Here is a 27746-nt window from a genome sequence, read left to right as displayed (position 1 = left end):
CATCAACCCTACAGGATAAGGCAGGTTGATTCCATTATGTAGATGAGGAAACTGAGTCTCAGGGAGTGCCCACATCCACAAGCTACAAAGTAGCTCCTCAAGGCAGCACTCCTTACCTCCTTGCTGGTGGTACCCAAGTCGGAGCTGACTTTGAAGTTCACTAAGAAGCTCAAGACATCCCAAGGAAAATGGACCCTTTTGCTTAAAGGATGCCAACCTGGCTTTGTAACCCACTGTATCTCCACTTGCCTTTAGATCTCTTTGCCTTAAAGTGAAAGTAAGCCCAGGGCAGCACTTCTCTGATGATGTGGCAGCCAAGGGCGTGCACTGTTCAGAACTTCTTCAGGAGAGTCTGCTTCGAAGAACATGTTTGACTGACAGTCCTGGGTCCTACCCCTCTGGCTCCACCAGTTTCCCCCAGCCAACGACTGAGCACAGTGGGAGTGCTAGTGCAGGCCCGCTACTGGCCAGCCTGGGACTCCTCTTAGAGCCTCCTTTGGCTTGGGAACTCCCCATCAGCATGGCCTGAACTTTCTTCAAGCTACACTGCTGTCTGAGGCTCTTCCTGCCCAGTCGTCCTTCGCCCTCACCTTTCACAGCTGTTAGGCTGGCACTGCAGCCTGGCGACTCTCCTGCCTACTCCAGCTCCCTTCCCTTGTATCTTTCACCGGCCTAAATAAGTAAATCCTCAGTAAATCTTGTGCAGGTTCGGACCCGTCCTGGCATCTGCTTCTCGGAGCATCTGAACTAACACAGATGACTTCCATTTTGTGGAAGGAGCTAAATAAGTCTGTGACCATCCAAACTTACAGTTTATCTGCTATCAGGGAAATAGGGGGTTTCACACTGTAACGGTGATGCCCAGGGGCCTTGGAGTCAGAATGATCAGGGTGCGAGTCCTGCTGGCCGGTGACTGACTGTTAGGAAGTTTCTTAACCCACCCTGAGTCTCTACTTCCTCATCTGTTGAATCCATGATTCTCAACCAGGAGCGATTTTGTCCCCCACCCCCACCCCCCCCAGGGATATTTGGCAGTGTCTGGAGACGTGTTTTGGTTCTCACAACTGGAGGAACTAGGGGAGAGGGGGTTATTGCTACTGACACCATGTGGCTAGAGGCCAGGGACATTGCTGAATATCCTGTAATGCACAGAGCAGCACCCCCCAACTCCCGCGCGTGTGTGTGCGTGCACACACACACCCCAAAGAATGATCCAGCCCAAAATGTTCATCCATAGTGCTGGGGTTGAAAAACCCTGGGGTAAATGGAAATGATAATGGTAGCTAATTCAAAATGCTGTCATGAGGCACCTCTGGAATCGTGTGTTCAATATCTGCCATTTCTACTTTCCCCCACACCCCTGCAAACGCCACAGGGCAGGGACCAGATGATTCTAGAGCAATGTTCTGTATCACCAATGACTCCAACATGGAAGTGCTGAGTAAATTATTATGAATTGAAATGTTTATAAGATGAGTGCAAATCAACAAATGGTTACTCTCATTGTCGTCATCATCATCATCATCATCATCAACGCTATCTTCCCAGCACCTGGCTCAATGCCTGGGGCATAACTGGTCCTCTATATTTGTTGAATGAATGAATGAATAAATGAGAAATGAAGGCATATTTACTCATTAACCACTAATTTATGTACTTTGGAGAGATATTGGAAAGTCTTGGGAAAGAGGCTCAGGCTTTTTTATTTGCAAAGAGGCGTTTTGTTCATCAAAGAAATGACTTTAAAGGATGAGACCTCTGCCAAGCCGGAGTCAGGGGGCCTGAGTCAAAGTCAAGTAGAGTTTAGGACGCACATCTTGCTCGTCTTAGGCAAAAAAGGAAAACGGGCCAGGCTTTGTGCGAACTCGCTGTGAAACAAGAGCTGTTTTCAGGGCCCAGGAACACGCTCTGTCCCATGTTTAATTTCTTCCATCTGTCTGGTATCTGACCTCTGCTGCACTCGAAGGCATTGCCACACATTGTCTGCGCACGTTCCCATATAAGGTGATCTCTCTCTTTCTCTTCCTCTCTTCCCCTCTCCCTCTCTTTCCAGGGGTTGGCCGGCAGCAGCACTGGCTTCCTCCACCCCTGCTCTCCCTCTCTTGGCCTTCCCTGGCAGGCTCTGCTGTGAGGATGGATAGCTGGAGAGCGGGAAGGGGCAGGGGGCTGCCAAGGAATGTGGCAGGTTTATTTTCGTTCCGGCTGCATTCTTTGCCAGGCCTGCAGGCCCCAGCCACTTGGGGATGTCACATGCTGATAAGACTGTGGGGGTGACTGAGAGCTGTTGTTCAAATCTGCAACACCCCAGGTGTGAGCCATCGGCACGAAGTGGGGGGGGGGGCAGGGACTGCGAGGTCATGGAACTCACCTTTTCCCACTGCCTGTGCCTGATTCCCAGAAAGAAGAGTTTGATCCTTCAGAGAAGCAATTGCAGGAGTTGAGACTTGTAACCACTGAGACCCAGCTCTGGGCAAAATCCAACGTTTGCAGTGGAGTGGAGTCGAGCCAGGTCAGGCTGAAATTATTAGCTATGTGACCTTGGGCAGGTTGCCTGACCTCTCTGACTCTCAGTTTCCTTATCTGTCAAAAGAGTATCAACAAATCTACTCGATACTATTCTAGTGTTATAATGAAATGTAAACTCAGTAAGGGCAGGTATTATTGTCAATTACGTTCACTGTTGTTTCGCCAGCACCTAGAATAGTGCCTGGCACAAAGTCGGTGTTCAAATATGCATTGAATGAATTAAATGAGAAAAGGCTTTTACGTGCTCAGCACCCAATATCTGATAGCTGTTTCTACCTATTTAACAGCAACAGGCGTTTATCAGGCACCTGTTAAGTGCTGGGCCCTGTGGGGTGCTGGGGACACAGCTGTGAACAGGCTGACAAGGTCCTTGCCCTCAGAGACCTTATATTCTAATGGGAGAGACGTACAATCAAGTAAATTAAGTTCAGAGAGTACTAAGTGCTATGGAATAAATTTATAAAGGGATATGGAAGCAGTGTGTTTTTTGAACCTTTTGACTGTGACTCACAGCAAGAAATATGTTTATTGTGTGACCCAAAGAACACACATGCATTTTTATTAAATTGAAATAAAACCTTTGCAAAACAATCGTGGTAGAGTGTCCGCAAAGATGTCTGCCAACAATTTAGCAAACATCATTTCTGGTATGCACATGCCACTCCCTGATCCAAAGGTAGAGTCCGTTTCTTCTTTCCTTGAATCAGGGAAGGTCTTACGACTTGCTTTGACCAACGGAATGCAAAGGAAATGACACTGCGTGTTCTGGGTCTCCGCTTTAGGAGGCCCGGTGGCTCTCACTTTCATGCTCTTGGTACCCTTGCTGCCGTGTAAGGAAGCTCCGGTCAGACCACCGCCTGACAAGAGACCACAAGGAGAAAGAGCGTCCACGTGAAGGAGGAAACAGCAGGGAACTGAGGCCCTGGAAAGGAGGGGAGCTCTCTTGGATGTTCTAGCCCCACATGAGCCCCCAGCTGAATTGGGCTGCAAGCCGACCCTAGCATATACCGCATGGATCAGAAGAACTGGCCAGCTGAGCCCGGCTAACCCATAGCCTTGTGGGGAAGAAAAACCGTGTTGTTTTTAAGCTCATAAATTTGGAATGGTTTGTGACACAGCAAAAATATTTCTGACACAGTAATGTTTACCTTATTCTGTGTGATATTTTCTATTCCACTTAGTTTCCTCCTTCTGAGTGAGGAGGCAGAGCCAGGCCGGGGCAAGATCGGGGTGAAGAACAGCCAGGCAGAAGAAACAACAGTGCCAAAGTCCTGAAGCTGGGACGGGTTTGGTGTGTGTGAGCCACAGAAGGGAGGCGGGTGGTTGGGGAGTAGAGAGAGGAGGAAAGCCGGGAATGAAATTAGGCCTCATGCCCTGAGCTGAAAGGAACAAAGCCTGGAAGACTTAGCATGGATGGTTGACCTCCCAAGGTCTGCCCATCCTTTATTTCTAATTGAGGTGAGATTCACACTGTATGAAATTAATCTTCTTAAAGGGAACAATTCGGCGACACCAAGTACATTCACAATTCTATGCAATTACCACCTCTATCTCCAGAAGATTTCCATCACCCCAGAAGGAAATCCTGTACCCATTAAGCAGGTGCTCCACATTGTCCCCTCCCCTCAGCCCCTGGCAATCACCAGTCTGTATTCTGTCTTTATGGGTTTGCCTCTTCTAGATATTTCCTATAAATTGAATCACAGGATATGTGGACTTCTGTGTCTAGCTTCTTTCACGTGACAAAATGTTTTCAAGGTTCATCAATGTTGTAGCATGGGCCTGTACTTCTTTCTTTTTATGGCTGAATAATATTGTGCTGTATCTTTATACCACAATTTGTTTAGCCATTCATCTGTTTGCCCATCATTTTAGCTCTGTGATTCCATCTATCTATAGCACACTTATAGACTTTGATTTGACGTCATCAGCCCAGAAGGGAGAAAAGTTCTTGGCAACATGAAGGAGAAGGCCAGTTTGTGCCCTGCTGATCTTGGCCTTTACTTGTCTCCTCCCATCAACCTTTTCCTGCGTGATTCGGAGCTTCCCGATGGCCCAAAATGCATCTCTACTGCTGGTTACCCTTAAATACTCCCCCTGAATTCTAAAAATACACCAACACTCAGCTGGGAAAAAAAGAACTTGAAAGGCATTTGAAATGAAAATATACTTTTTTTCCCATCATGGGCCAAGTGTTTTCTCTGTCCTCCCCCTCTGTGATTCCAGGGTAAGCACTTGGATTTTAAATCATTAGCCCTACCTGGATCAGAGAAGACTTTCCTTGGCAAAGCCCTTGTAGGCAGAGAAAGCCAGACAGCACATTAACACTGGCCCTCCCACACAGAAAATCCCTTTGCCTCCTGCTTCAGTGGTCTGATTTATGGTCCTTCTTTCAGCCTCTGCTGAGCCGGTTTCGAGCCAGTTTAGTAGGTTGGTGAAAATGGCTTTGGGATCAGGCCGACACTGTCTGAATCTTGGCTCAGCCAGCTACTAGGTATGTGACCTTGGGCCCTCTAGTAACTCTCCAGGCCTCAATTTCCTTAATTATAAAATAGAAAAAACAATACTGTCCTCGCAGACTTGTTGTGAAGATTAAATGAGACGATATGGGTGTGGACAGAGCGCTGAAATGAAATTAGGCCCAACTCCATGGGATGCCTGGAACTTCAGCTAGAGAGCCAGGGGAGCTTGAAGACATGGGAGTAGTTCAGTTGACCTCACCAGGCCTTCCTGCCCATCACTTGGATTGTGTAATTCAATATATAATTCAATTTATAATTCATTCAGTCTGCCCCTCCAGATCCCCACTCCGCCATTTTCTTCCTGGCTCTGTATCCTGGGAGCCCAGTCTGCACCGATGACCTCAAGGGGTCTGCCTTCCCCCTTTGGCACCCTATTGGGTTTAGCCAATGAGAGGCCAGGCGGGAGATCAGAGGGTCGAAGGAGAGTGAGGTCAAGACTGGCTGCATCTAATGGGTCCTGTTAGGCAACCTTCTCCATACAACTACTCACTCTGTCCAGCTTCTGGTGCTTGTTCCCTTCTTTTGCTGCATCAGCCTTCGGGCAGCAAGGCCTGCTTTTGTTGCTGGTTCTTTTGTTAGTTTTCCTCAACCCTGCCCATATCTTTATAAATGCTCTTGATATTTATCAAGATAAAAGAGCATATAAGAGCTTTATTAAGCTCTCCTCAATTGCACAGACTGTGCCATCTTTATCCTGCTAGGAAGCTGACAGATACAGAGATGAGCCATTTTAGTCCACCTCTCAGATATGCAAGAGGAAGGACACTATTTTATAATCAACTGAAATCCAAGTCCGAGATCCCAACCTGTCATTATTGGGCATTTCCTTCTCACACACATCCTGGGGGTTGCCAAGTCCCTGGGCTCTTCTGCGGGGGCAAAGCTTCGGGGAGTCACTTGCAGTCTTCTGTCACTGGCCCATCCTGGTGACTCCTTGATCACCCACCCATCATCCCAGACTGCCTGGTCCTTTCAGGTTCAATATTGTCGATGCTTCCATGTCAGGCCTGGGACAAAGAGTTTTGGCCACACCAGAAGCTACTGGATTCATGATGTGGCTTCCTCATCTTCTTCCCTTCTTAGGAGCTGCCCCAGAATGATCAACCTATGATCCTTTCTCATTCTTCTTAGCATCTCTCTTTTCTCTCCTTACTTTGGAAGGAACTCCTCTCTCCGCTTCCCCCCTCAAGGACAACCAGTATAATCTCCCCCAAAGACTTCAGACCTTTACAAAAGGCAGGAAGTACGACTTCTGATTTCAGCCTGCAAATCTCAAGGCAATGCAAATTGTTTCCAGAGGAGGAGAAACAGAAGGAGTACACACATAAATTAATATTTTAATAAATTCTGACACATATGTGAAGTATTTAACTGAGTTCCTGACATACAGTAAGCACCCAGTAAGTGATGACGTGATTATTATTTGAGCCCTGTAGAAATGTTAGGTGTGTCCTGTATTTCAATCCATACTTGTACCCAAGGACTTCATATGAATTGCATACTATTTTGACCCCTCTACATTGCCCATTAATCTCACGAAGTCCATTAAAAACTGTTTTACAAAAATGTAGTACCACGCACGCATTTAACAAGACCTCTGGAATCTCATCCATCCAGTTGAATGTTTCACATATTATTTATATTTTCACCTTTTAGGAAAGCACATTCTGCTACTAAACATACCCACAAGATTAAATTGCCAGAGCCAAGGCAATTTAGGGTATATGCGAAACCCAATTCAGGTTTCTGTTTAAATTCAATTTCTTTCCTTGCCTAGTAACCTAGATGGCAATGGCATTAAGTGACAATTAATGAATAGCAGAATAACCCACTTCCGAATTTGTTCCTGTGTCTGGGTCATTTTTCCCAGTTTTAAAAGAATGAGATAAAGTGGGCAGTGTGCAGAGTAGCCCCAGATGGGATAGCATCTTGAAAACTGGCATTCTCTGAATACTCATGCAGAATCCAGAAATATCTCATGGTCAGGATGAAAGGTCTAAATTTAATACCAAAAACAGAAAATTGGCTTGTCTTCCCCATACTCTGCACAGGAAAGTTCTTGTTTGGAAGTTCTGAAATGAGAAGGGACTGGAGGCATTATGTTCACAGCATCCTCAGATTTTTGTGGAGACCTGGGGAGTCTGCTGCTATCTCAAGACCTCACTTGGCCCATGACGGAAGCCTGCAGTGAAGAAAGATGATTTGTTGGGAGGAAATTGGGGAGAAGGTTTGCACTGATACGGTACTCCCCAGAATAAGTACAGGCTCATTTCTTCCTCTTCTGGTTTTGCCTACCCAGTTTTTAAGATTTAACCACCTTCCCTGACTTCTGTAGGAGACATCTGTTGTTCTTGTCTGCACTGCATCTCTACCTCTGGTAACAGAATCCAGTTCTTCCTTTTTGGGAGTAGCCCTCCCCCAGACTCATCTATCAGAGTCATAGCAATTGATTCAAGAATGGCCTGACACACTTGAGACCAGTGAGGGAATTTGCTGGAACTATTGGAGAAAAGATTCTAGTTTCAGTGAGGCTGCTAGGCTGGAAGAGTGTAAACCTCTTGCTACTAGCAGCCCATTCAGAGGAAAGTGGAGATAAGAGACAGAGAAATGGAGGGAGGAAGAATATCAAGATGACCTAGATCAAGCCATACCTGAAGGTAGAATATACTTGGACTTCACAATTGCATGAAATAATGACCCTCTCGTTATTTTAATTTTGTACTTAACTGGTCTTGAAAAATACACTTGACCAGGAGTGATTTTTTTTTCTCCTCTGAATAACCAGAGCAGAAGTTCACAACCCTGGATGGCCTTGCAGTATCTACAAGGTTAAGTAAGGGAGTTGTAAGGGGCAGCTTTTAGTTTCTCTCCCCTCCTCCACACCTGTCCCCACCCTCTTCTCCACTAGAGGCTGGTGAACTTTTAAAGCACATTTCCATGTAACAGCATCTTCTTATCAGAGGGCTTCAGGTGAGAAGCAGATTGGGTATTTTAGTGTTTTGGTAGCAAGGGATAAGTAGGTTTCAACAACAGTTTGTTGTTACAACCAAAAACTGCTAAGGAATCCACAGCTTCGGTTCTGTGGTCTACAACCATGAGCACCCAAGATGCTAAAATTAACAAGAATTCAGCGGAAAAGACAAACCCAACAATGAATGGCCACCCACCTCCCACTTACCCATGCCCCTGCTCATCTGACTTAGCCAATGGAAGTGCTTTATCCAGGGATGCCTGGGTGGCTCAGTTGGTTAAGCGTCTGCCTTCGGCTCAGGTCATGATACCAGGGGTCCTGGGATCAAGTCCCACATCGGGCTCCTTGCTCAGCAGGGAGCCTGCATCTCTCTCTCAGCCTGCCTCTCTCTCTCACTCTCTCTCTGACAAATAAATAAATCTTTAAAAAAAAAAAAAGGAAGTGCTTTATCCATAAGACAGTGGAGTTATGTACACGGATGTTCATAGCACATTGTTCAGTATAGCCAAAAAGTGGAAACAATCCATATGTCCATCAACTGAGGAATGGATGAACAATGGAATATTATTCTGCCACAAAATGGAATGAGGTTCTGATACATGCTACAACATGGATGAACTTTGAAAACATTATACTAAATGAAAGAAGCCAGACACAAAGAGCCACATACTTATGATTCCTTTTATATGAAATGTCCGGAAAAGATATAGTCATAGAGAAGGAAAGCAGATTAGTGGTTTCCAGGGGCTGTGTGGTGGCAGGTTTTTTTTAAAAATTGGGAACTAGGAGATGATGGCTAAAGGGTATGGGCTTTCTTTTTGGGGTGATGAAGATATTCTGTGATTAGATAGTGGTGATGGTTGTACAACTTCGTGGATATGCTAAAAGCCATTGAATTGTGTACTTTATTTTTTAATAATAATTTCTTAAAACTTGAGTATTGTTGGCACACATTGTTACATTGTTTTCAGGTATACAACATGGTGCTTCAAAATCTCTATATGTTATGTTATGCTCACCGCAAGCATAGCTACCATCTATCACCATACATCACTATTACAATATCACTGACTGTACTCTCTATGCTATGCCTTTTATTCCCCTGACTTATTCATTACTTAACTGGAAGCCTGTTTCTCCCACTCCCTTTCAACTATTTTGTCTAACCACCCCCAACCCCCCCTTCCCTCTGGCAACCACTAGTTTGTTCCCTGTATTTATAGGTGTGATTTGGCTTTTTGTTTGTTCATTTGTTTGGTTTTTTAGATTCCACATATGAGTGAAATCATATGGTATTTGTCTTTCTGAGTCTGACTTATTTCACTTAGCACCCTACCCTTTAGGTTCATCCCTGTTATCCCAAATGGCAAGATCCCATCCTTTTTCATAGCTATGTGATATTCCAGTGTGTGTGTGTGTGTGTGTGTGTGTGTATCTTCTTTATCCATTCATTTATTGATGAACACTTGGGTTGCTTCCATACCTTGGCTATTGTAAATAATGCTGCAATAAACATAGGGATGCATATATCTTTTTGAATTAGCATAAATTATATACCTTAAATGGGTGAATTGTATGTATGTGAATTATACCTTGATGAAACTTTTTTTTTTTTAAAGATTTTATTTATTTGACAGAGACAGCAAGAGCAGGAACACAAGCAGGGGGAGTGGGAGAGGGAGAAGCAGGCTCCCCACCGAGCGGGGAGCCCGATGTGGGACTCGATCCCAGGACTCTGGGATCATGACCTGAGCCGAAGGCAGCCGCTTAACAACTGAGCCACCCAGGCGCCCGAAACTTTTTTTTTAAATAGAGTCAGGGTAGGGGTGGGAATCTTTCAGAAAGACTATCTCATATAACTGGACTTCCCTTCAGCTATTAAAAATGTCAAATACAGTTCAGCCAAGAGACATCTTTGGGGGTTTACAAGGAAGACTCAATATAGCATCTAAGAGGAAAAAAAGTCTTCATGTGGGTGGCTTGACTTGGATTGTAATCAGCCTTCAGTGTTGTGGAATTGTTGCCGAGAAGTTCTTCTTGGACTCTTCATGAGTCCACTCAAGGTTTTATCTTAAATGAATCAGGGGGTGGTAAGTCTTCCTTTGACCTGTATCTGGGCCCTATAGATAGGCTAACATGAGCAGGCTTCTCTATGTCTCTCTTTTTCAGTTCAAGTTGGAATATAAGCTTCTCAGTATATGGATCCCAAGAAGCATGCTGACTGGCCTCAGATTCTTCCTTGTGTTCCAGAGCAACCACATTAAGCATAAAATCCATTCAAGTTTGCGTGCAAAGAGGGGATTCCATTGCTTACTCCAATTTACCCAGGATTGCATTCTCAGAACTGAAAATTATCGTGTTTCTATAATAGTTGCAACAGGCAGAGGAGGAACCAAAAACTACCCGATAAACCACTCTTATCTCTTTCTATGGCCTACATCTGTAGACTCTGTAGAAGGAGCAAATCTAACCATCTCGTTTTTTAAAAAGCAGGGGGGAAAAGGTAAAATGTCCTTAGCTCTTCCAGTGTCAGGCACTGTTCTAATTACTTTACCCGTATTGACCTCTTAATCCTCACATCAGCCTTTGAGGAAAGTATTATTAGAGCCACCCACACTTTATAGGTAAGATCAGGAAAGCCCAGAGAGGTGAGGCTGCAAAATGGCAGACCCAGGTTTCAAATCCTGGTGGCCCAGAGAATCTCCTAATACACCCACCATCAGTTAATTATGCAATCCCTTATATGAATCTTTTATTGTTTCTCCCAAAGTTATTGAAATTATTTAGCTTTTCAAGGTTTTAAGTGTTGCCTCCTCCAACTCCTCAGGAGTATCTGTGAGCTGGAAGGGGTCTTCGTTTTCCTCCGAGTGCTCCACAGGATGCCCCTGCTTGATAGTTCAATAGTCAGAAGGCAGCCAGCAATGGATTCATCTTGCAATGTTCTGTTCCCTCTGCCCGAAAAAATATCCACGTGGCTAATTTTCACTGATCCTTAAACATCACTTTGTCTGATGGAACCTTTCCTGACCATAGGGTCCCTTCAGACCCAAATAAACTCGGGATACTTCATCTGGGCTCCCTCATTATTGGGCCCTTTTATGATAGTATTGGAGTTGCCTTTCAATCGTCTCTTTATCCACATTAGACTCTGCTCCTTGAGAATAGGAGCCCTGTAGTAATTCCTGGCTTCCTTTGCATCCCCAGGAGCCAGCACAGGGCAAGGCAAATAGGAGATGCCTCATAAGGAATGTGAACATTATGAGGAAACATAAGGAATTGTTTCCCTTTTTGTTTGTTTTATTTTGCTCTAAGACTGATGCTAGGGGCGCCTGGGTGGCTCAGTTGGTTGAGCGCCTGCCTTCGGCTCAGGTCATGATCCCGGAGTCCTGGAATCGAGTCCCACATCGGGCTCCCAGCTCAGCGGGGAGTCTGCTTCTCCCTCTGACCCTCTCCCCTCTCATGCTGTTTCTCTCTCTCACTCTCTAATAAATAAATAAAATAAATAAAATCTTTAAAAAGACTGATGCTAAATCTGTAGTTGGTTTCTTCCAAGATGTTTGAACAGGCAACTAAGTTTTCAGGGCGTGAGGAATTTCATTTTTTTTCTTCTCATATTTTCCTTGCCAGCTGACATCACGAAGTACAGTGGTCTCCAGTCCTCACCGTGGCTCAGGACCCGTAAACGCACTTTGCAAGTGGGCTGGGCACCTCGCTTTACCCAGCCAGGTACTTCGGCCGCAGCGCGCGCCCGCAAGGGCCCCGCGGAAACGCCCCCGCCTACCCGCCGGAAGTGACGTAATGCCACGGCCTAGCAACCGTTGCCAAGGAGCTCGTCTCTAGGAACCCTGTAGAGCCTGGATGCCTCCTGCGGGGGGGAAAAGTGGTTTCTTGAGGAGAATTTGAGGTAATCTCGCCAACACGCGCTCGAAAACTTCCCCGAACCCCCCCAAAAGGAAAGAACTCCCTCCTCCTCCCCTTCCCAGTGCAGCACCTTCGCCAGTGGAGGGTCGCAGCAGTTAAGACTCCAGCGCTGGGGTCGGTGCCTGCCGGGCCTCGCGGGGTTCCGGGCCGCTCCGCCGAGGGTTGAGCGGTCTGGGAGCCCAGATCACGCCCCCGCGAGGTGTCTGGGTCGGATGTGGGGTCCCCTGTCCCGAACCCCAGGGGCGGGGGGAACACTATTTTTGGGAATCCCAAGAGGCTGCTGGTCCAGCGCTCATGCCGGCCTGGGACCAGGGCAGCGTCGTTTCTGTCCCGAGTTGTGCCAGATAAACGTACGTCCTGGTTTTAATTCTTCCCCCACCCCCGTGGGCTCTTATGTGGGTAAGTGCTCGTGAATTAGTGTGGCGACTTTCCGCTGGTAGAGGGAGAGTAATTGCTTTTGCTAATTTTAGAGCGCAGAGCCCGCTGGGCACAGACAGCCTACCTGTGGAGTACATTACATCTTTGTCCTTAGCGGGTGACCATCTGAAAGCTGGTGGGCACCTAGGGGGGAACCCAACTCGTTTCTTTTCCTCTCCTGGTACGTTTTACTCGTTTATCCAAGTTTTTTTTTTTTTTTAAAGGGAAAAAAAGTATATGTGTGTGTGTATGTTATATATTATATACATATAATTTCTAAATCATTAAACTTATATATGTAAGTGAAGATTATGACGTGGATTTTTACTTAAAATATTTTTAACAGTGAAAAACTTGCATCTCCAATGTGGATTTTTATTTAATTTATGAAAAAGTTTTCCTTTTGTAGATTAAAGGAAACCGCAAAATTTTAAAGCACATTGCTTATCCTTTCTACTATCTTTTGACTTATTTTTTTAACAATAATGATCATTTGTTCATAATTTTACATGTAATGTTTTCCAAATATCCAGCTCCACCCACCCAATTAAAAAAAATCTATTTCAGAGCAAAATGCATGCAGCCCCCACTAATGTCTTTGGTAAAATAGCATCTATTCATTTCTTAGTTAAAAATTATTAAGGAGCACTGAAGTAATTTTTTCTTTATTTCTTTTTTTAGCAGTTCATTTTTTAATTCCTTTTTTAAATGGCTAGTTTAAAAAATTGCCTGCCTGCAAAATTTCTACCACTTCTTCCCATACTAAACAATTGATACCTTCATGCACGAAACACTAGGAACCTTGGTAAAGCTGCTTCAGCTTTTTTCAGATATTTAATTTTTCCAAAAAGTTATGATCACCACCAACCTACTTAGGCTTGTCTTTCTTTTTCTGGCCTTGGGCCTGTGAACACATTTATCCAGTCTATGGAAGAAGTCACTGTTTTGATGCGGTGGGTATTCACAGATAGAATTAGGCACAGATAGGTCCTCACAGAATTTACATTCTAGTGGAGAAGAGAAAATGTACATAAGTACTAGTACAAAACAGAAAAGTAACTCTAGGAAAGCAGTGCAGATAAAGTGTGGTTAACTTGGAGGGCAGGTGCTGCTGCCGTTATTCTGATGGAGAATGTGGGAGATAGCTTGAGAATGACTTCCCGGAGGAACGTGCATTTGGAGGGCAGATCTTGAGAGACCGTTAGGATTTGCACCTGTGGAGATCAGGCGAGGAAGAGTCTTTCTAGGCAACAAAACAGCATTAACTGAAGACAGAGGTAGAGAAACTAGGGAGCAGTAACTTTCAGTCGGGTGAAATTTAAAACAGTGAAAGGTAACAATTTGGAAATAAAGGTGGGAAAGCTAAATTGAGTTAGATCTGAAAAATCAAAATCCAAGAAGTTTGGATTTTATTTTGTGAGCAATGAGAATCATACAAGTGATTTGGAATAGGAGAGGCAGGGGCCAGAAAACTGGAGGCTGTTACCTTATTGAAGGCACAGGGAAACGGGCCTGAATTACTCGACGGTGGCAGAGTCGATACCTACAGTCCATAACATCAATGGGTGAAGAGTGCTTGGTGGAGGAAACCAGAACAAAACCAAAGAATGCACATCCAGGCTAAAGCTTGCGGCCTCTGCTCAGCTTTGTTTGGGTGTGGCTGGGCACAAATGTGTGCCCAGGGTCGCCAGATCTGATTTTGAAGAGAAACTGGATGTCTGGATTTTAATGTAAAAAAAATCTCCCACTTTTTTAAACATGGGCTGCTAATTTAAAAAAAAAAAAAATTAGAAGCATGTCTGTAGCCTAACAAATTTTTACCCCTGGGTAGTTGTAGAGCTGAATGGGAGAGATGTTAATGTAGGTGGGATTTATTATTTGTCCATGTGAATTCAGTGTTAATTCAGATGATGGCTATCTTACCAGGTGTATATACAAAACATTTGGTATTCAATATTAGCAGTATATTGTAACATTCATAATAAAGTCTTCACATTCTGATTTCTTTCAACAAAATACCCCTTTTCACAGCATTTTGTATGCCATGAAGAATTATACTCTTCATTCCTACTTCCTATAAACTTAATACTGATTTTTTTTCCATAATGTTTGTTATCAGTATTGAGGAATTTTATCTCTATTTTTAGTTATGACCTAATTATGAGTGATCAAATCAAATTCATTGTGGACAATCTCAATAAGGAGCCTTTTAGGAAGAACTATAATTTAATCACATTTGATTCCCTGGAGCCAATGCAACTATTGCAAGTTCTCAATGATGTTCTGGCTGAGATTGACCCAAAGGTAAGAGTTTTCTCTTTCTTGTGATGACAAGGATAGCAGGAAAGCCATTTTTTGCCTCTAAATATCTGTGAGTCTTGGGCCTTATTTTCCATGCCTATAAAGTAATAATAAATGATCTTTAAGATTTCTCTACTAGCTTAAAAATTAAATTATCTGCTTGTACCTTATTTAGAAATTATTTCTCTACTCCAAACATAAATTTATTTGGTCCTGGAATGAAAATGCTTTTACAGAGGTTTTATTGTATTGCAAGTTAGGTCATGTCTCTTATATACTGGTCTTTTCCACTGGATACTTTTTAACCTTGACATTCTTAATACAAATCCTGATCTGACTTGTATGTACCCTCACTTGGAATCTGGGGGCCTCCATACTTAATCTGTTTTGTGAAGAGACCATGTGCCTGTTATGCTCTAAGAGAACAATTTTGTCAGTGAGTTTAAGTATGGTTCTTTGTTAGATATACAACAATAACATATTTTTTCAATTTCTTTATCTGTTAGCAAGTTGTTGATATCAGAGAGGAGATGCCAGAGCAAACAACCAAAAGGATGTTGAGCCTTCTTGGTATCCTTAAATATAAACCTCCAGGAAATGCCACAGACATGTAAGAATTTGATCACATGTTGCTTTCTTAAAGCTATGCTTGAATATCTAAACTTTCAATGGGCTACAGTCAGTCTTTCTAGTCAATACCTGGTCTCTCTGTCAATGGCTTTAGAACGTCACTGAGTTCCAAAATAATCTTGAACTTTTAATATTATATTGTCATGTAGAAGTCTTAAGTGGGTCAGTTTTTCCCCCTAATCAAAAAAGTCAGGCAAATCTCACTATTCCATTTTATCATTTATCATTTATCTGCCATCCTAGATAAAAGCAATCACTTAAACTTGCCTGGTCAATGAAGTATTAAGGTAGACTGTACCAATTAATGGTTACAATACAACCTCCCCATATAGTCCAGTGATAGATTCGGGCCTAATTTTATGTTTATTGTTGATATACAGAATGACTTTAGAATAGCCTTGGTTTTTTTTCTTTTTCTTTTTTTTTTTTTAATAGTCATGGAAGGGACGCCTGGGTGGCACAGTCAGTTAAGCGTCTGCCTTCCGCTCAGGTCATGATCCCCGGGTCCTGGGATCGTGTCCCGCATCGGGCTCCCTGCTCCGCGGGGAGCCTGCTGCTCCCCCTGCTTGTGCTCTCTCTCTCTCTGGCAAATAAATAAATAAAATCTTAAAAAAAAATAGTCATGGAAAGCCATCAAGAAATTGTAAATTAGGGTTTGAGATTTTATTTCTTTTCAAGGTTTATTTGTTATAAGCGGGGGGAGGGGGGTTGATCACCTGCACGTGTTTATTTTCTTTTTATAGGAGTACCTTTCGTCAGGGTCTGGTGATTGGAAGTAAACCTGTAATTTACCCAGTGCTCCACTGGCTTCTTCAGAGAACTAATGAACTGAAGAAAAGAGCATATTTAGCTCGTTTTTTAATAAAACTTGAGGTACCAAGTGAGTTTCTTCAGGATGAAACTGTGGCTGATACCAATAAACAGGTATACAATACACAAATGGTATTTTTAAACTATCTGTAATGGATGTCAAGGTGCACATGTTCAAATACCTGTTAATCTCTCTCTAGCTTATTTGCTTCTCTGTATTTCCAGGTGGCATCTAAAGGTAAAATGGTTATTAATAATGTTCAACTGTAATCAGGTATGAAAATATTGACTTTTTTTTAAAGATTTTATTTATTTATTTGACAGAGAGAGACACAGCGAGAGAGGGAACACAAGCAGGGGGAGTGGGAGAGGGAGAAGCAGGCTTCCCGCGGAGCAGGGAGCCCAATGTGGGGCTCCATCCCAGGACCCTGGGATCATGACCTGAGCCAAAAGGCAGACGCTTAATGACTGAGCCACCCAGGCACTCCGAAAATATTGGCTTTTGCACACAAATACTATTTCAGTGATAGGGGTATATAGATAGAAAAAATCCTGAGATTAGGATTTTAGAATAATTTATTAAGAATTGTGCGTAGGTAGGATTTTGGGTTTGGGACTGCAGAACACTTTGCTGATCAGTTAGATGATTATACAATTTGTCATCCAAATCAGAGAGAAAGGGACTATCATAATAATTACATGAAGGCAAAGGTATAAATTCACACTATCCTGGACAAATCAGAACCTGTGAGCCCCTGAGAGGATTTTGTGTAGGCAAAGAAGCTAGGCTTGAGATCTCAAAGGACTTCCCAATCAGGCAGAGGTAGAGAAAGCGCCAGGAGTTTGAAATCTCAGTGTACTTTCCTCCTAGAGTTTTAGGATGATATTGGGTCCTGGCCTTACAGTCTTAAAGCTCTTGACTACTTTTGGGGCACCTTGGTGGCTCAGTCGGTTAAGCGTCCAACTCTTTGTTTGGCTCAGGTCATTATCTCAGTGTCCTGAGGTCAGGCTCAGGCTCAGCCCGGAGTCTGCTTGGGATTCTCTCCCTTTCCCACTCCCTCCTCCTCTGCTCCCTCCCCTCCCCACTCACAAGTGTGTATGATCTCTCTCTTTTCCTTAAATAAATAAATAAAATCTTAAAAAAAAAAAAAGCTTAAAAAAAAAAGTTCTTGACTGCTGAGGATTCTGGCTGGTCTGGATCTTGGTCCTGGGATTTCAAAGCACATTCCTGATCAAAGACTATGGAAAGAAGGGATTCAGGTTTAAGGTTTCAAAGGACTTTGATTTTAAAAAGTGCCCCGGTTTAGCCCTTTGTGCTTTTATTCTATGCTATATACATAGACTGATTTGTGCAGTTTGTTGTGAATAGTTTGTCGGTCTATCCCAATAGATTATGAGGTGCGTGAAGACAGGTATCATGTCTTATCCATCATTGTTTTCCTTCAGAGTTTTGTAGAGTTGCTTCTATACAGTATGTCCTCAACATTGGGATTGAATCAGAACAATCAAAACTAAATGTTTTTTCACCCATATATTTTGTTGTTTTGGATAGCCATGGCAGTCACTCAAAATAGAGTCAATATTGATCTCTTAAGACATTTTGGGTGTTAAAAGATTTATGTAAATAATCATGTCATATGTTATTAGTAGATGTCATGGGAGAAGTACAGCAGAATGAGACTACCCCAATTCCTACATTTGAAGGCTTTACATAATGTAAGAAATAGAGAAGTGTAAATGTGAAATCTTTTCTCCTTCCTACACTCCCTCGTCAATAAACCTGATAAAAACTAATTCCTCTGGAAGAAGTTTATTAATAGCTTTTACTAAATATGCACAGATAATTAATGGAAGAATTAATGATAAAGACATGTTTATTCTTGAAACATATCTGAGGTGTAAATCTAAAATGACTTATACATTTAGCCAGGCAGTTAGCACAGAACCTAATAAAAAATGTATGTTGTCTTTCTAAATGAGGAATTTTAGAATAAATGATTTACAGATTTGTAGGATATGATCAGTCAAGAAACATATTAATTTCCTGTCATTGCTCACAAAAAAATACTAATTTTAAAGAATTTTGGGTAAGAGTTGTAATTTTTTTCATTCATTCAGCTACTTTTTATTGAATATCTGTATCAGTTATGCATCATGCTAGGCCCCAGGGATACTAAATTATACAGGATAATAGTATTCTTGTCCTCTTGACTCTCGCTGTCTAATGGAGGGAGACAGACAAGTAACTAGGCAATTATAATTTTACATGATTTTTATTCTGATATCATGACACTCTGATCTAGAATAGGTACAGGGCTAGAGAAGTCTTCTCTGAGGATGGTGGTATCCATGCTGAGACCTGACAGATGAACTGAAATTATCCAGGTAAGGGGTGAGGAAGCCATAAAGTATTCTCAGAAGGAATGGGGTGTGTAGACTGGAGGTGAGAGCATAGAATATTCCAAGGATTGAAAGATCACCATAGCTGGAGTATAGAATGTGAATTAGGGGAACTAACCAGAGAGGAAGCTGGAGAAGTACTTAGTGACCAGATTATACACACCTACTTTTTTTTGTGTCTTATATAAATGTTTAAGGATGTATTTTTAATGCTGTTATATAATGATTTAAGTAATCACTGTAAGTTAATCAATAACCTGATGAAGAAAAGTCTACTGGATCTAGTCATTAGTTTATAATTTTTTAATTTGTCTTTTAGTATGAAGAGCTAATGGAAGCCTTTAAAACTTTGCATAAAGAATGTGAGCAACTCAAGACATCTGGATTTTCTACAGCAGAAATAAGAAGGGTAAAGAAAAGAAAATATAGTAATTTTTTTTTTTAGATTTGAATATTAGTTTTCCCATTTTTGTTTTTAGTTAATTCAGTATGAGTCTTAAAACTATATGGGAGCTGGGGCGCCTGGGTGGCTCAGTTGGTTGGGTGTCTGCCTTTGGCTCGGGTCATGGTCCCAGGATCCTGGAATTGAGCCCCGCATTGGGCTCCTTGCTTGGCGGGGAGCCTGCTTCTCCCTCTCTCCCCTGCTCATGCTCTCTCTCTTGCTCTCTCTCTCTCTCAAATGGATAAATAAGATCTTAAAAACAAAACAAAACTATATGGGAGCTAGTGATAGCAAGTGGCAGATTTTCTTTTGTCCAAACTTTGCTAGTTCTTTACTGAAGAAATTAATGATACCAAGGTAAATTCATAATGAGTTCTTATGTACTATATAGACTACTACCATGGATTAAAAAAGATTACATTTTGGGTCTTTCTCTCTCTCTCTCTCTCTATATATATATATATACACAGTAAATATCTATTATATAAAGTATAAAATATATATAATAGAAAATAGAGACGAGAACAAAGAAGAAAAAACCATCCAGTTGCTATCCTTTCAGGCTTTGTGTGTATGTTTGTGTTGGTGGGTATTTGGGATCATGCTGTACATAGTTATTTGTATCTTGCTTTTTTAATCATTGCATATATTCACATTGTTATCTTTCTAAATATGATCTTTTTTTTTTTTTAGATTGGGACTTGGGGCAGAGGGAGAGGGAGAGAGAGAATCTTAAGTAGGCTCCACACCCACAGCCTGGAGCCCAACATGGGGCTTGTTCTCATGACCCTGAGATCATGACCTGAGCCAAAATCAAGAGTTGAATGCTTTACCAACTGAGCCACCTAGGCACCCCCTAAATATGATTTTCTTTTAATTTTGGGGGGGGTGAGGCAGAGGAAGAAGAAGAGAGAGAATCTCAAGCAGACTCTCCACTGAGCTCAGAGGCTGATGTGGGGTTTGATCTCATGACCCTGAGATCATGGCCTGAGCTGAAATCAAGAGGCAGCCACTTAACCGGCTGAGCCATCCAGGCACCTCTAAATATGATTTTTAATGACTAAATAATTTTCCATAGTATGGATAGGTTGACCATTTTTGGTTTCTTATTTTATTTTTTGCTATTATAGGTAATGCTATGCTTATCGTATACATAAATTTATTTTGGGGTATCTGTAATTGTTTCCTTAGGATAAATTTATAGAAATATTAAAGCATATGAAAATTTGGGGGACTTTTGACACATGTTACTTTATGGTCTCCAAAAACAATTTAACCTTTTCACCAGGCATATAACTTCTTTCCCTAAACACGTGCTAATTCCACTTTCGTGAATTTTGTATTTTTAGAATTCCGGAGTTATCCATGCCATCTTTATCTTCTTAATTAGGAAACAGTAGAAGTTGCTTGCTCAGGGAGGCCTTCCCTGATTCCCTAGATGGATTAGTTACCCCAATTATTTTTGTTTTATAATACTCATCACACTTATAGTTACTTTAATGTCTGTTTTCCCAATTATCTTTATTCCCTTTGAGGGCAAGGGCCATGTCTGTCTATCTTGTTCATCACTGTATCCCCAGTGTCTATCACAATGCCCCGCACATGGTAGGTTCTCAATGAGAGTTTGTTGAGTGTATTAGGAATGAAAGATGAGCTTACATTTAGTGGGGGAGAAAGACCCATAAATAGGATACTTACAGTATGAAGGAAGAGTGATGGACATTCATCCACTATTCCTCCGTTATGTCATGTGAATAAACTGAAATGATAAAATGACTGAGAGTCTGTCATTTTATTTTCATTATTCTTGAACATACTCTTTTTAGAAAATATGACAAGCAAGAATAGAAAATAATTCGCTCATAATCCCACACTGTAGAGATAAGTACTATTGACATTTTAGTGAATATATTTAAATCTTTTTCTTTGTATTGTACTATAATATAAGTGTTGTAATCTGCTTCTTTCAGGTAATGTCATATCAGGAGTTTTTCTGTCATTAAACGTTCCTCTGCATAATTTTTCATGACTTTCATTGTATTATGCCATAGTTTATTTAATAATTCTCAGACATTTGGTAATTTACAAATTTTAGATATGACTAGCATCTGTGAGACTCCTCATAGAGAAGTCTTTGACCTTCCATGCATATTTTATTAGGACAAATTCCCAGACGTGGAGTTACCAGGCTAGATGGTATATATGTTTAAGACTTTTGATATTGTTCCTTAGTACAATGCCACCAGTAGTGAGTAAGAATGCCTAGTTCCTCAGATCCTATCAATGCTAACTACTATGTATATTTTTCTCTTTAGTATTACTGTGATAGGCTATTAGTTTTTTAAGTTTAGGAAGGATTTTTTGTTTGTTTTCACTAGAAAATATTATGGAGCTGGTTAAAAGGAAGGTGGTTTATTTTTGAAGTCTATATTTTTAGGAAGGGAATTGGTTAATTGACAAAACCAGACAGAAATTTATGTCTTAAAAACATCATAGCCTCGGGCGCCTGGGTGGTTCAGTTGGTTGGGCGACTGCCTTCGGCTCAGGTCATGATCCTGGAGTCCCAGGATCGAGTCCTGCATCGGGCTCCCTGCTCGGCGGGGAGTCTGCTTCTCCCTCTGACCTCCCCTCTCTTATGCTCTCTCTCTCTCAAATAAATAAATAAAATCTTTAAAAAAAAATCATAGCCTTAAAAATAATTTTGATGGAAAATTGGCAGAATATATAGTTGGGTATTTAACAGAGCAGATGGGATGTCAGCAGCTGTTGTTCATGGTTTTAGGCCTGTACACTTTCCATTATAGAAGACTTTTGAAAAATCGTGTGCCCATATTTGGAATCAGAACACAAATGTGCTGGTTGGCAGCTTTACCTTGCTATATTATAACCTGTTTTGGTTGCTTTTCTGAATGAACACTAAGCTGCCAAATAAATTATCCTGTATAAAGAACCCTAAGGGGAAATAAAAATACCTTTTATCCAAAAGAGGATCTTTGTTCCTTAATGATCTGGTTATAAGTAGTGAAGACGGTCGGGGCGCCTGGCTGGCTCAGTCGTTAAGCGTCTGCCTTCAGCTCAGGTCATGATCCCAGGGTCCTGGGATCGAGCCCCGCATCGGGCTCCCTGCTCCACGGGAAGCCTGCTTCTCCCTCTCCCACTCCCCCTGCTTGTGTTCCCTCTCTCGCTGTGTCTCTCTCTGTCAAATAAATAAATAAAATCTTTAAAAAAAAAAAAAAGTAGTGAAGACGGTCGATGCACAATCATATGAAAACTTTATTTGAAATCTACAAAGAATGCTTTTTCTTATAATGTCTTCGTGACTCCTTTTTAGGATATCAGTGCAATGGAGGAAGAAAAGGATCAGCTCATTAAGAGAGTTGAACGTTTGAAGAAAAGGGTAAGGCAAGAATTAGCACTGTAAGACTTTGGCCCCAAGTCCCAAGGACTTGCAAAGATTTAGGAATAGAAATAAGGATTAAGCAAGGCATTGGTGTACATCTGAGGATGGACTCAAATGACATTGACAGAAAGGGAATCTCCCTAGGCAGTAGCCCAGAACTTTTAAGGACCTGGAGTATGGAACTTTACTGTCATCTCTAGGGAGGACTGTTTGCCAAAAAGAAATAAGTGGATGTCTGAGTCACGTGACATGCTAATTTCTTTCTTAACTTGACAGTAACATGTACTACTTAATTCCCTTACTGTAGGTGGAGACAGTTCAGAATCATCAACGGATGCTTAAAATAGCAAGGCAACTTCGAGTTGAAAAAGAGAGAGAAGAATTTCTTGCACAACAGAAACAGGAACAAAAGAATCAGGTATCCTCATAAAAGTTTATATTCTCATGATGAAAGAAATAGTAAATTTGATCATTCAAATATAAAGAAAAAAGAATTCTACAATTGTAGTTCATGTTTCCTTTTGTTAACATGATGGAATACTCTTAAGAGGATTTTGTGGCACCAATAGCAATAATACTACTTTTTGGGTTCTGTACCCGGTATGTATCTATATACTACCTTTTGGCCTATGCTTAACTCATGTTGACCCAACATGAGTTGGGGCATTCATTGTAATGTTAAGCATTAAGATTAACTGCTGATAAAACTGGTAGAATCTCTAAAGGGTGTCCTGAGATTCTGGTGCTTTGAGAATATCCATTTATACTACTGATCACGGTATCCACTACAATTTATTACCGTGGCAAATAAGCAAATCATGAAAAGGCTCAAAATCACCCATACTCCACATTTTTAGACTTTGCCTTAAAGAAAAAACAATTTGGCTCGAAAGGATTACTTTTATTAAAAATCTGTCTTAAAACTAAGGAGACTTATACATTAAAAATATACTTCAAATCAGCTCCATTTCCTACTCAATGAGATGTTTGACTCTTTTGGAACTTGATTTGGCATCATGGTAGTTCCCCTGAACCAGTAAGCTGCATTGCTTGGGCCCTGAATGGTTACTTAGCATCAGTGTCTGATTCTAAGACATCATTTGTGAGAATGCTAATATTTCTTAGAATTAAGAAAGCCATATTAGGGGCACCTGGCTGGCTCAGTTGGTGGAGCATGCAGCTTTTGATCTTGGGGTGGTGGGTTTAAGCTGCACATTGAGTATAGAGATCACTTAAAAATAAAAAAAGGAAAAAAAAAGAAAACCATGTTATAACAAGAAAAGCCTGGAGTGTATATTTCTTTACCAAGTATTTTTCCTTGAATACTAAGTACAACCAATAACTAAAGATCAATTAACTTTCTGAAAGCTTTTTTTAAAAAGGCTTTACATGAAAAGGTATTGAGAAAACCAGTTACATTTTGGGCCCAACATAGTAATTTTCTTAGTTCTTATTATTTGTTCTTTTTATATCGCAAGAATTATGTGGAACTTGTATTTTTCTTTGCTTGTCTATGTGAGTGGTAGGTTTCAATAGACTAAGCAAATAATGGATCTATTTGTATTTTAAAGCTATTTCATGCAGTGCAGAGACTGCAAAGAGTACAAAATCAGCTGAAAAGTATGCGCCATGCAGCAGCAGATGCAAAGCCTGAAAGTAAGTGGAAACTATTGTATGATACAGATGATCAGAGAATATTAGTTAAAGCAATCAACTCATGGGAATTAATTATCATCTAGTGATAGCTAAGCATTTTAAAGTGTCATCTCCTAGTTAATGGATGAGAGCCCTGTTAAAGACATCCTTAAGTTTTTACCTGGGGTTTTATAATTCCCATTCACTGTTTGGTCAGAGAGTGAAGGGAGTGAAAACCACCATGGAGGGAGGCTCTCTGGTGTATGAGCATATAAAATACTTAGCATGGATGTTATGAAAAAGATAGATGGAGAAGATGTGAATAATTGTTATAAAGCCTGGGCTATAAAGAAAAGGAATAAATGTTGGACCCTTGGGTTGTGCTAATGACATGGGTATCCTGGCTCTTTTGTCACATTAGCTTTACTTAGAAGATAAATTGTGATATTTCCAGATTACACCACCAGATCCATCCCAGGCATTTTTAAAGTTTTGTTGCTCATCAGAAGGGAGACCATGTACACTGGAAGCGCAGTGGAAAGCTCTCATTGGTACTGGAGAAATATTCCAGTGTAAAAATCTAGCTGCTCAAGGGTTAATTCATCTTTCTGTAGTATTATATGAAATATTATACTCTAAGCTATAAGTCATAGAATAAAAAAGACAGACAATAACATGTGTTGGTGAAAATGGAAATCTCATATGTTGCTGGTGGGAATATAAAATGGTGTGACTGCTTTGAAAAATATATCTGGCAATTCCTCAAAAGGTTAAACATAGAGTTACCATGACCCTAGTTTCATTCCTAGGTATCTACCCAAGGGAATTGAAAACCTATGCCCGCACAAAAATTTGTACACAAATGTTCACAGCAGCCTTATTCATAATAGCTAAAAAGTGAAAACAGCCCAAATGTCCCTAAGCTGATGAGTGAATAAACAAAATGTGGTATATCCACACAATGGAATGCAAAGGAATGAAGTATTGATATCTACTGCAACATGTATGAGCCTCAAAAACATGTTAAGTGAAAGAAACTAGTCACAAAAGACCACATATTATATGATTCCATCTGTATGAAATGTCCAGAATAAGCAAATCTAGAGAGATAAAATCAAACTAGTGATTGCCTAGGGCTGAGGGATTGTAGGAGATGACAGCTTGTGTGTATGTGGTATGGGGAGGAAGGGACTGCTAATTAGTATAGAGCTTCTTTCAGAGCCAATAAAAATGTTCTAAAATTAATTGTGGTGATGGTTGTGCAACTCTGAATTTACTAAAAACCATTGAATTACACACTTTAAATGGATGAATTTTATGGCATGTAAATTATATCTCAATAAAGCTCTTAAAAGAGATAATACAGTATTTCCTTAATTCTAGACCCATATTCTTTCCCATTTTAATTGTTTTTGCCATTGGGATATATCTTACATTTTATATGTACATTTACCATGATATTTGTTATTTAATCAATGGCATCTCAGAATCAAGGAAATATAATATATTTAATTAATATTTGAAAAACCAGTATAGTGTTACCTACAAAACATATGGTTAATACATGTTAATTAGTGGCTTTCCATAGATTCTCTTATGCCTCTTAGTCTTATAAATTCAGATTCAAGCAATACTTGGAAGTTGCCAGGCATTAGTTGTTGGGGTCATTTCATTCTTCATTCACTAAGTTTTCACTTTTTAGGAGAATGTTAATTTTCGGGACAAAGAAAATACTTTTTTATGATTTTTTTTTCTCCTTAGTATAATCTATATCTTTTTAGTGTGTATTCTTTGGATTTGATGTAGGTTCCTTCACAGTTTAGTGCAAAAAAGTAAGATAAATCTTCAAAAGAAACCCATTAAATATAGCCATTTAAGAATTAATATCAATAAGTAATTTGTATAGGCCTACTCTTACTAAGTACTAGAACTTACTATTAATAGTGAATTTTTTGAAATGAAGGTAGTGTGTATAAGAATTGAAAGATTTGGTATACAGAAAAGTAGTTGATCAGTGCAGTTTAATACAATTTATAATGTTCACCTGAAAATGTATTTCTGTAATATCTGTTGTCCTCAATCTTACTAGGTTAAATATTTCTTGCTATTATGTTTTAATTTTGACAACTACACAGAATATCCAGAGGTATTTATAGCATTAGCAATATTTCATTTTTTATTTGAATTGATAGTCTTTATTTTGCATTGGCTTTCTAGCCTAAAGAGAAGTTGTTTGGGCCAGGAAATACATAATTATTCACTTAGTAATAAAATTCACAAATAAAATTGTGTTTTATGCATCTCTTGAGATGTTGGTGTAAAATATTAATATAAGTAATATGTTAGTAGATGCTGCTAAATAAAATCAATTGCATTGTTAAGTAGTAATAGAAATAATTATCTCAAACCTACAGTGCATAAATTCAGTATTTGTTGAACATCTACTACATGTCAGGAACTGTGCTGGGTGCTAGGAATAGAAAAAAGATGTTTAGGTTCTCACAGTCTAATACAGGAAAGACAGGCAATGAATAGTGATCATGCAGCTTTACACATTTGCTGATGAAGCTCAGCACAGGGTTCTATGAGAACAAAGAGGCAAAGCACCAAACCCTATCACAGAGTCAAATGGCTTCCTGGACAAGGTAGCACCTGAGTTAAGTTCAAGTCGGAAAGGTGAAGGAGTAGAAGACATTCCATGCCAAGGCACAGTGACCTGAAAGAACATAAATATAGTAGATGAAGGAGAGATAAAAGGGTAGGCTTCTTCTGACTGCTTGTCTTTGAAAAGGAGGTGAGAGCGGGAGGGAGTGTACAAATGAATGAGGAAGACAGTACTGTGCCTAGACTGAGAGAGGGTAGTAGTGTAGGGTGATTGTGTGCTGAAGAGAGTCAGTCAGACAAATGGAGATTGAAGATCCATGAGGAGAAGGTGAGAAGTGATAGCAGCCTTTCCTGTGTGCTGTGCACTGAATGTTCTGCAGCAATTACCACAATATGTTAATTGTTGGCATTATCTGAATCTGACTCAACTCAACTCCAGACTAGTCACCAAGTCATAATTGGTCTTTCTATTTCCAGGCCCTAGCATGCTAAATTACACACAACAGGCCTTCAGTAAATAGTCTGTTAAGTAGTTAGGAGGTAGGAGTAGAGACCAAATCCCTGGATAGGAAGAAAATGATCATTTCCTCAGATAGGAGGGGAGTTAAGTAAGAAAAAAAGGGCTGAAAACATAAAAATAAGATATTATGTGTGCAATATATGTTCTTTGGGGGTGGACAGGGTGTGGGGAGCAGCAAGTTAAGGAGTTCTTGCTTTGTTGACATCTTTCTGGAGACAGTCTTAAGGGTTGTATTCAGCAGCCTGGGAAAAGGGTAGATGAAATATGTTTAATTGATCCAGGTATTTCCTTTAACAAGGTCTATCTAAACTTTTTAAGTAACAAAAAAATGACTTATGGGAAAGTTTCCATTTACATAAATAACATAAGTATTTTTAGTGTAGGAATGTGCTTTGTATTTTTTCAGAGTAACAGCCTTATTATAAAACACTCATGGAAGTTAATTCATCTTTATACTCTACACTTTCATGAGATTTATTATATAAAAGAAGCTACTCATTAAACTATAGTAGGGCCAGTAAGACATTTCTAGAGGGTTTTTAATCAAGAAGTTTACTGAGATCTTAGTGACCTTCTATTTAATTTCACCAGGATTTTGAAAGATAATTTTTTAAAAGCTGCATAGAACATATGACTACTTTCAAGGT

The 27746-nt window shown here is 40.6% G+C and overlaps 1 protein-coding gene across 7 annotated transcripts in view; it reads left to right on the top strand.

Annotated features, from left to right (window-relative positions):
• Positions 1 to 27746, top strand: part of IFT81 (intraflagellar transport 81) — a 181372-nt gene that overhangs the window by 90649 nt on the left and 62977 nt on the right. For 5 of the 7 annotated variants that reach the window (XM_032431585.1, XM_032431583.1, XM_032431586.1 and 2 more), the window contains exons 3-10: positions 11647 to 11923; positions 14505 to 14661; positions 15165 to 15268; positions 16032 to 16212; positions 18818 to 18907; positions 22272 to 22337; positions 22648 to 22758; positions 23912 to 23996. In XM_032431585.1, coding sequence (XP_032287476.1) covers positions 14518 to 14661; positions 15165 to 15268; positions 16032 to 16212; positions 18818 to 18907; positions 22272 to 22337; positions 22648 to 22758; positions 23912 to 23996 — 781 coding nt within the window. In that variant the 5' untranslated portion in view covers positions 11647 to 11923; positions 14505 to 14517. Of the gene's footprint in view, positions 1 to 11646; positions 11924 to 12014; positions 12340 to 14504; positions 14662 to 15164; positions 15269 to 16031; positions 16213 to 18817; positions 18908 to 22271; positions 22338 to 22647; positions 22759 to 23911; positions 23997 to 27746 lie in introns of those variants that run through there. The other 2 variants (XM_032431588.1, XM_032431587.1) reach the window with 2 other exon arrangements.

This window comes from Phoca vitulina, unplaced genomic scaffold, assembly GCF_004348235.1.
Source record: "Phoca vitulina isolate PV1807 unplaced genomic scaffold, GSC_HSeal_1.0 scaffold46, whole genome shotgun sequence".
Taxonomy (NCBI): domain Eukaryota; kingdom Metazoa; phylum Chordata; class Mammalia; order Carnivora; family Phocidae; genus Phoca; species Phoca vitulina.
This window is presented reverse-complemented; position numbering and strand designations above follow the sequence as displayed.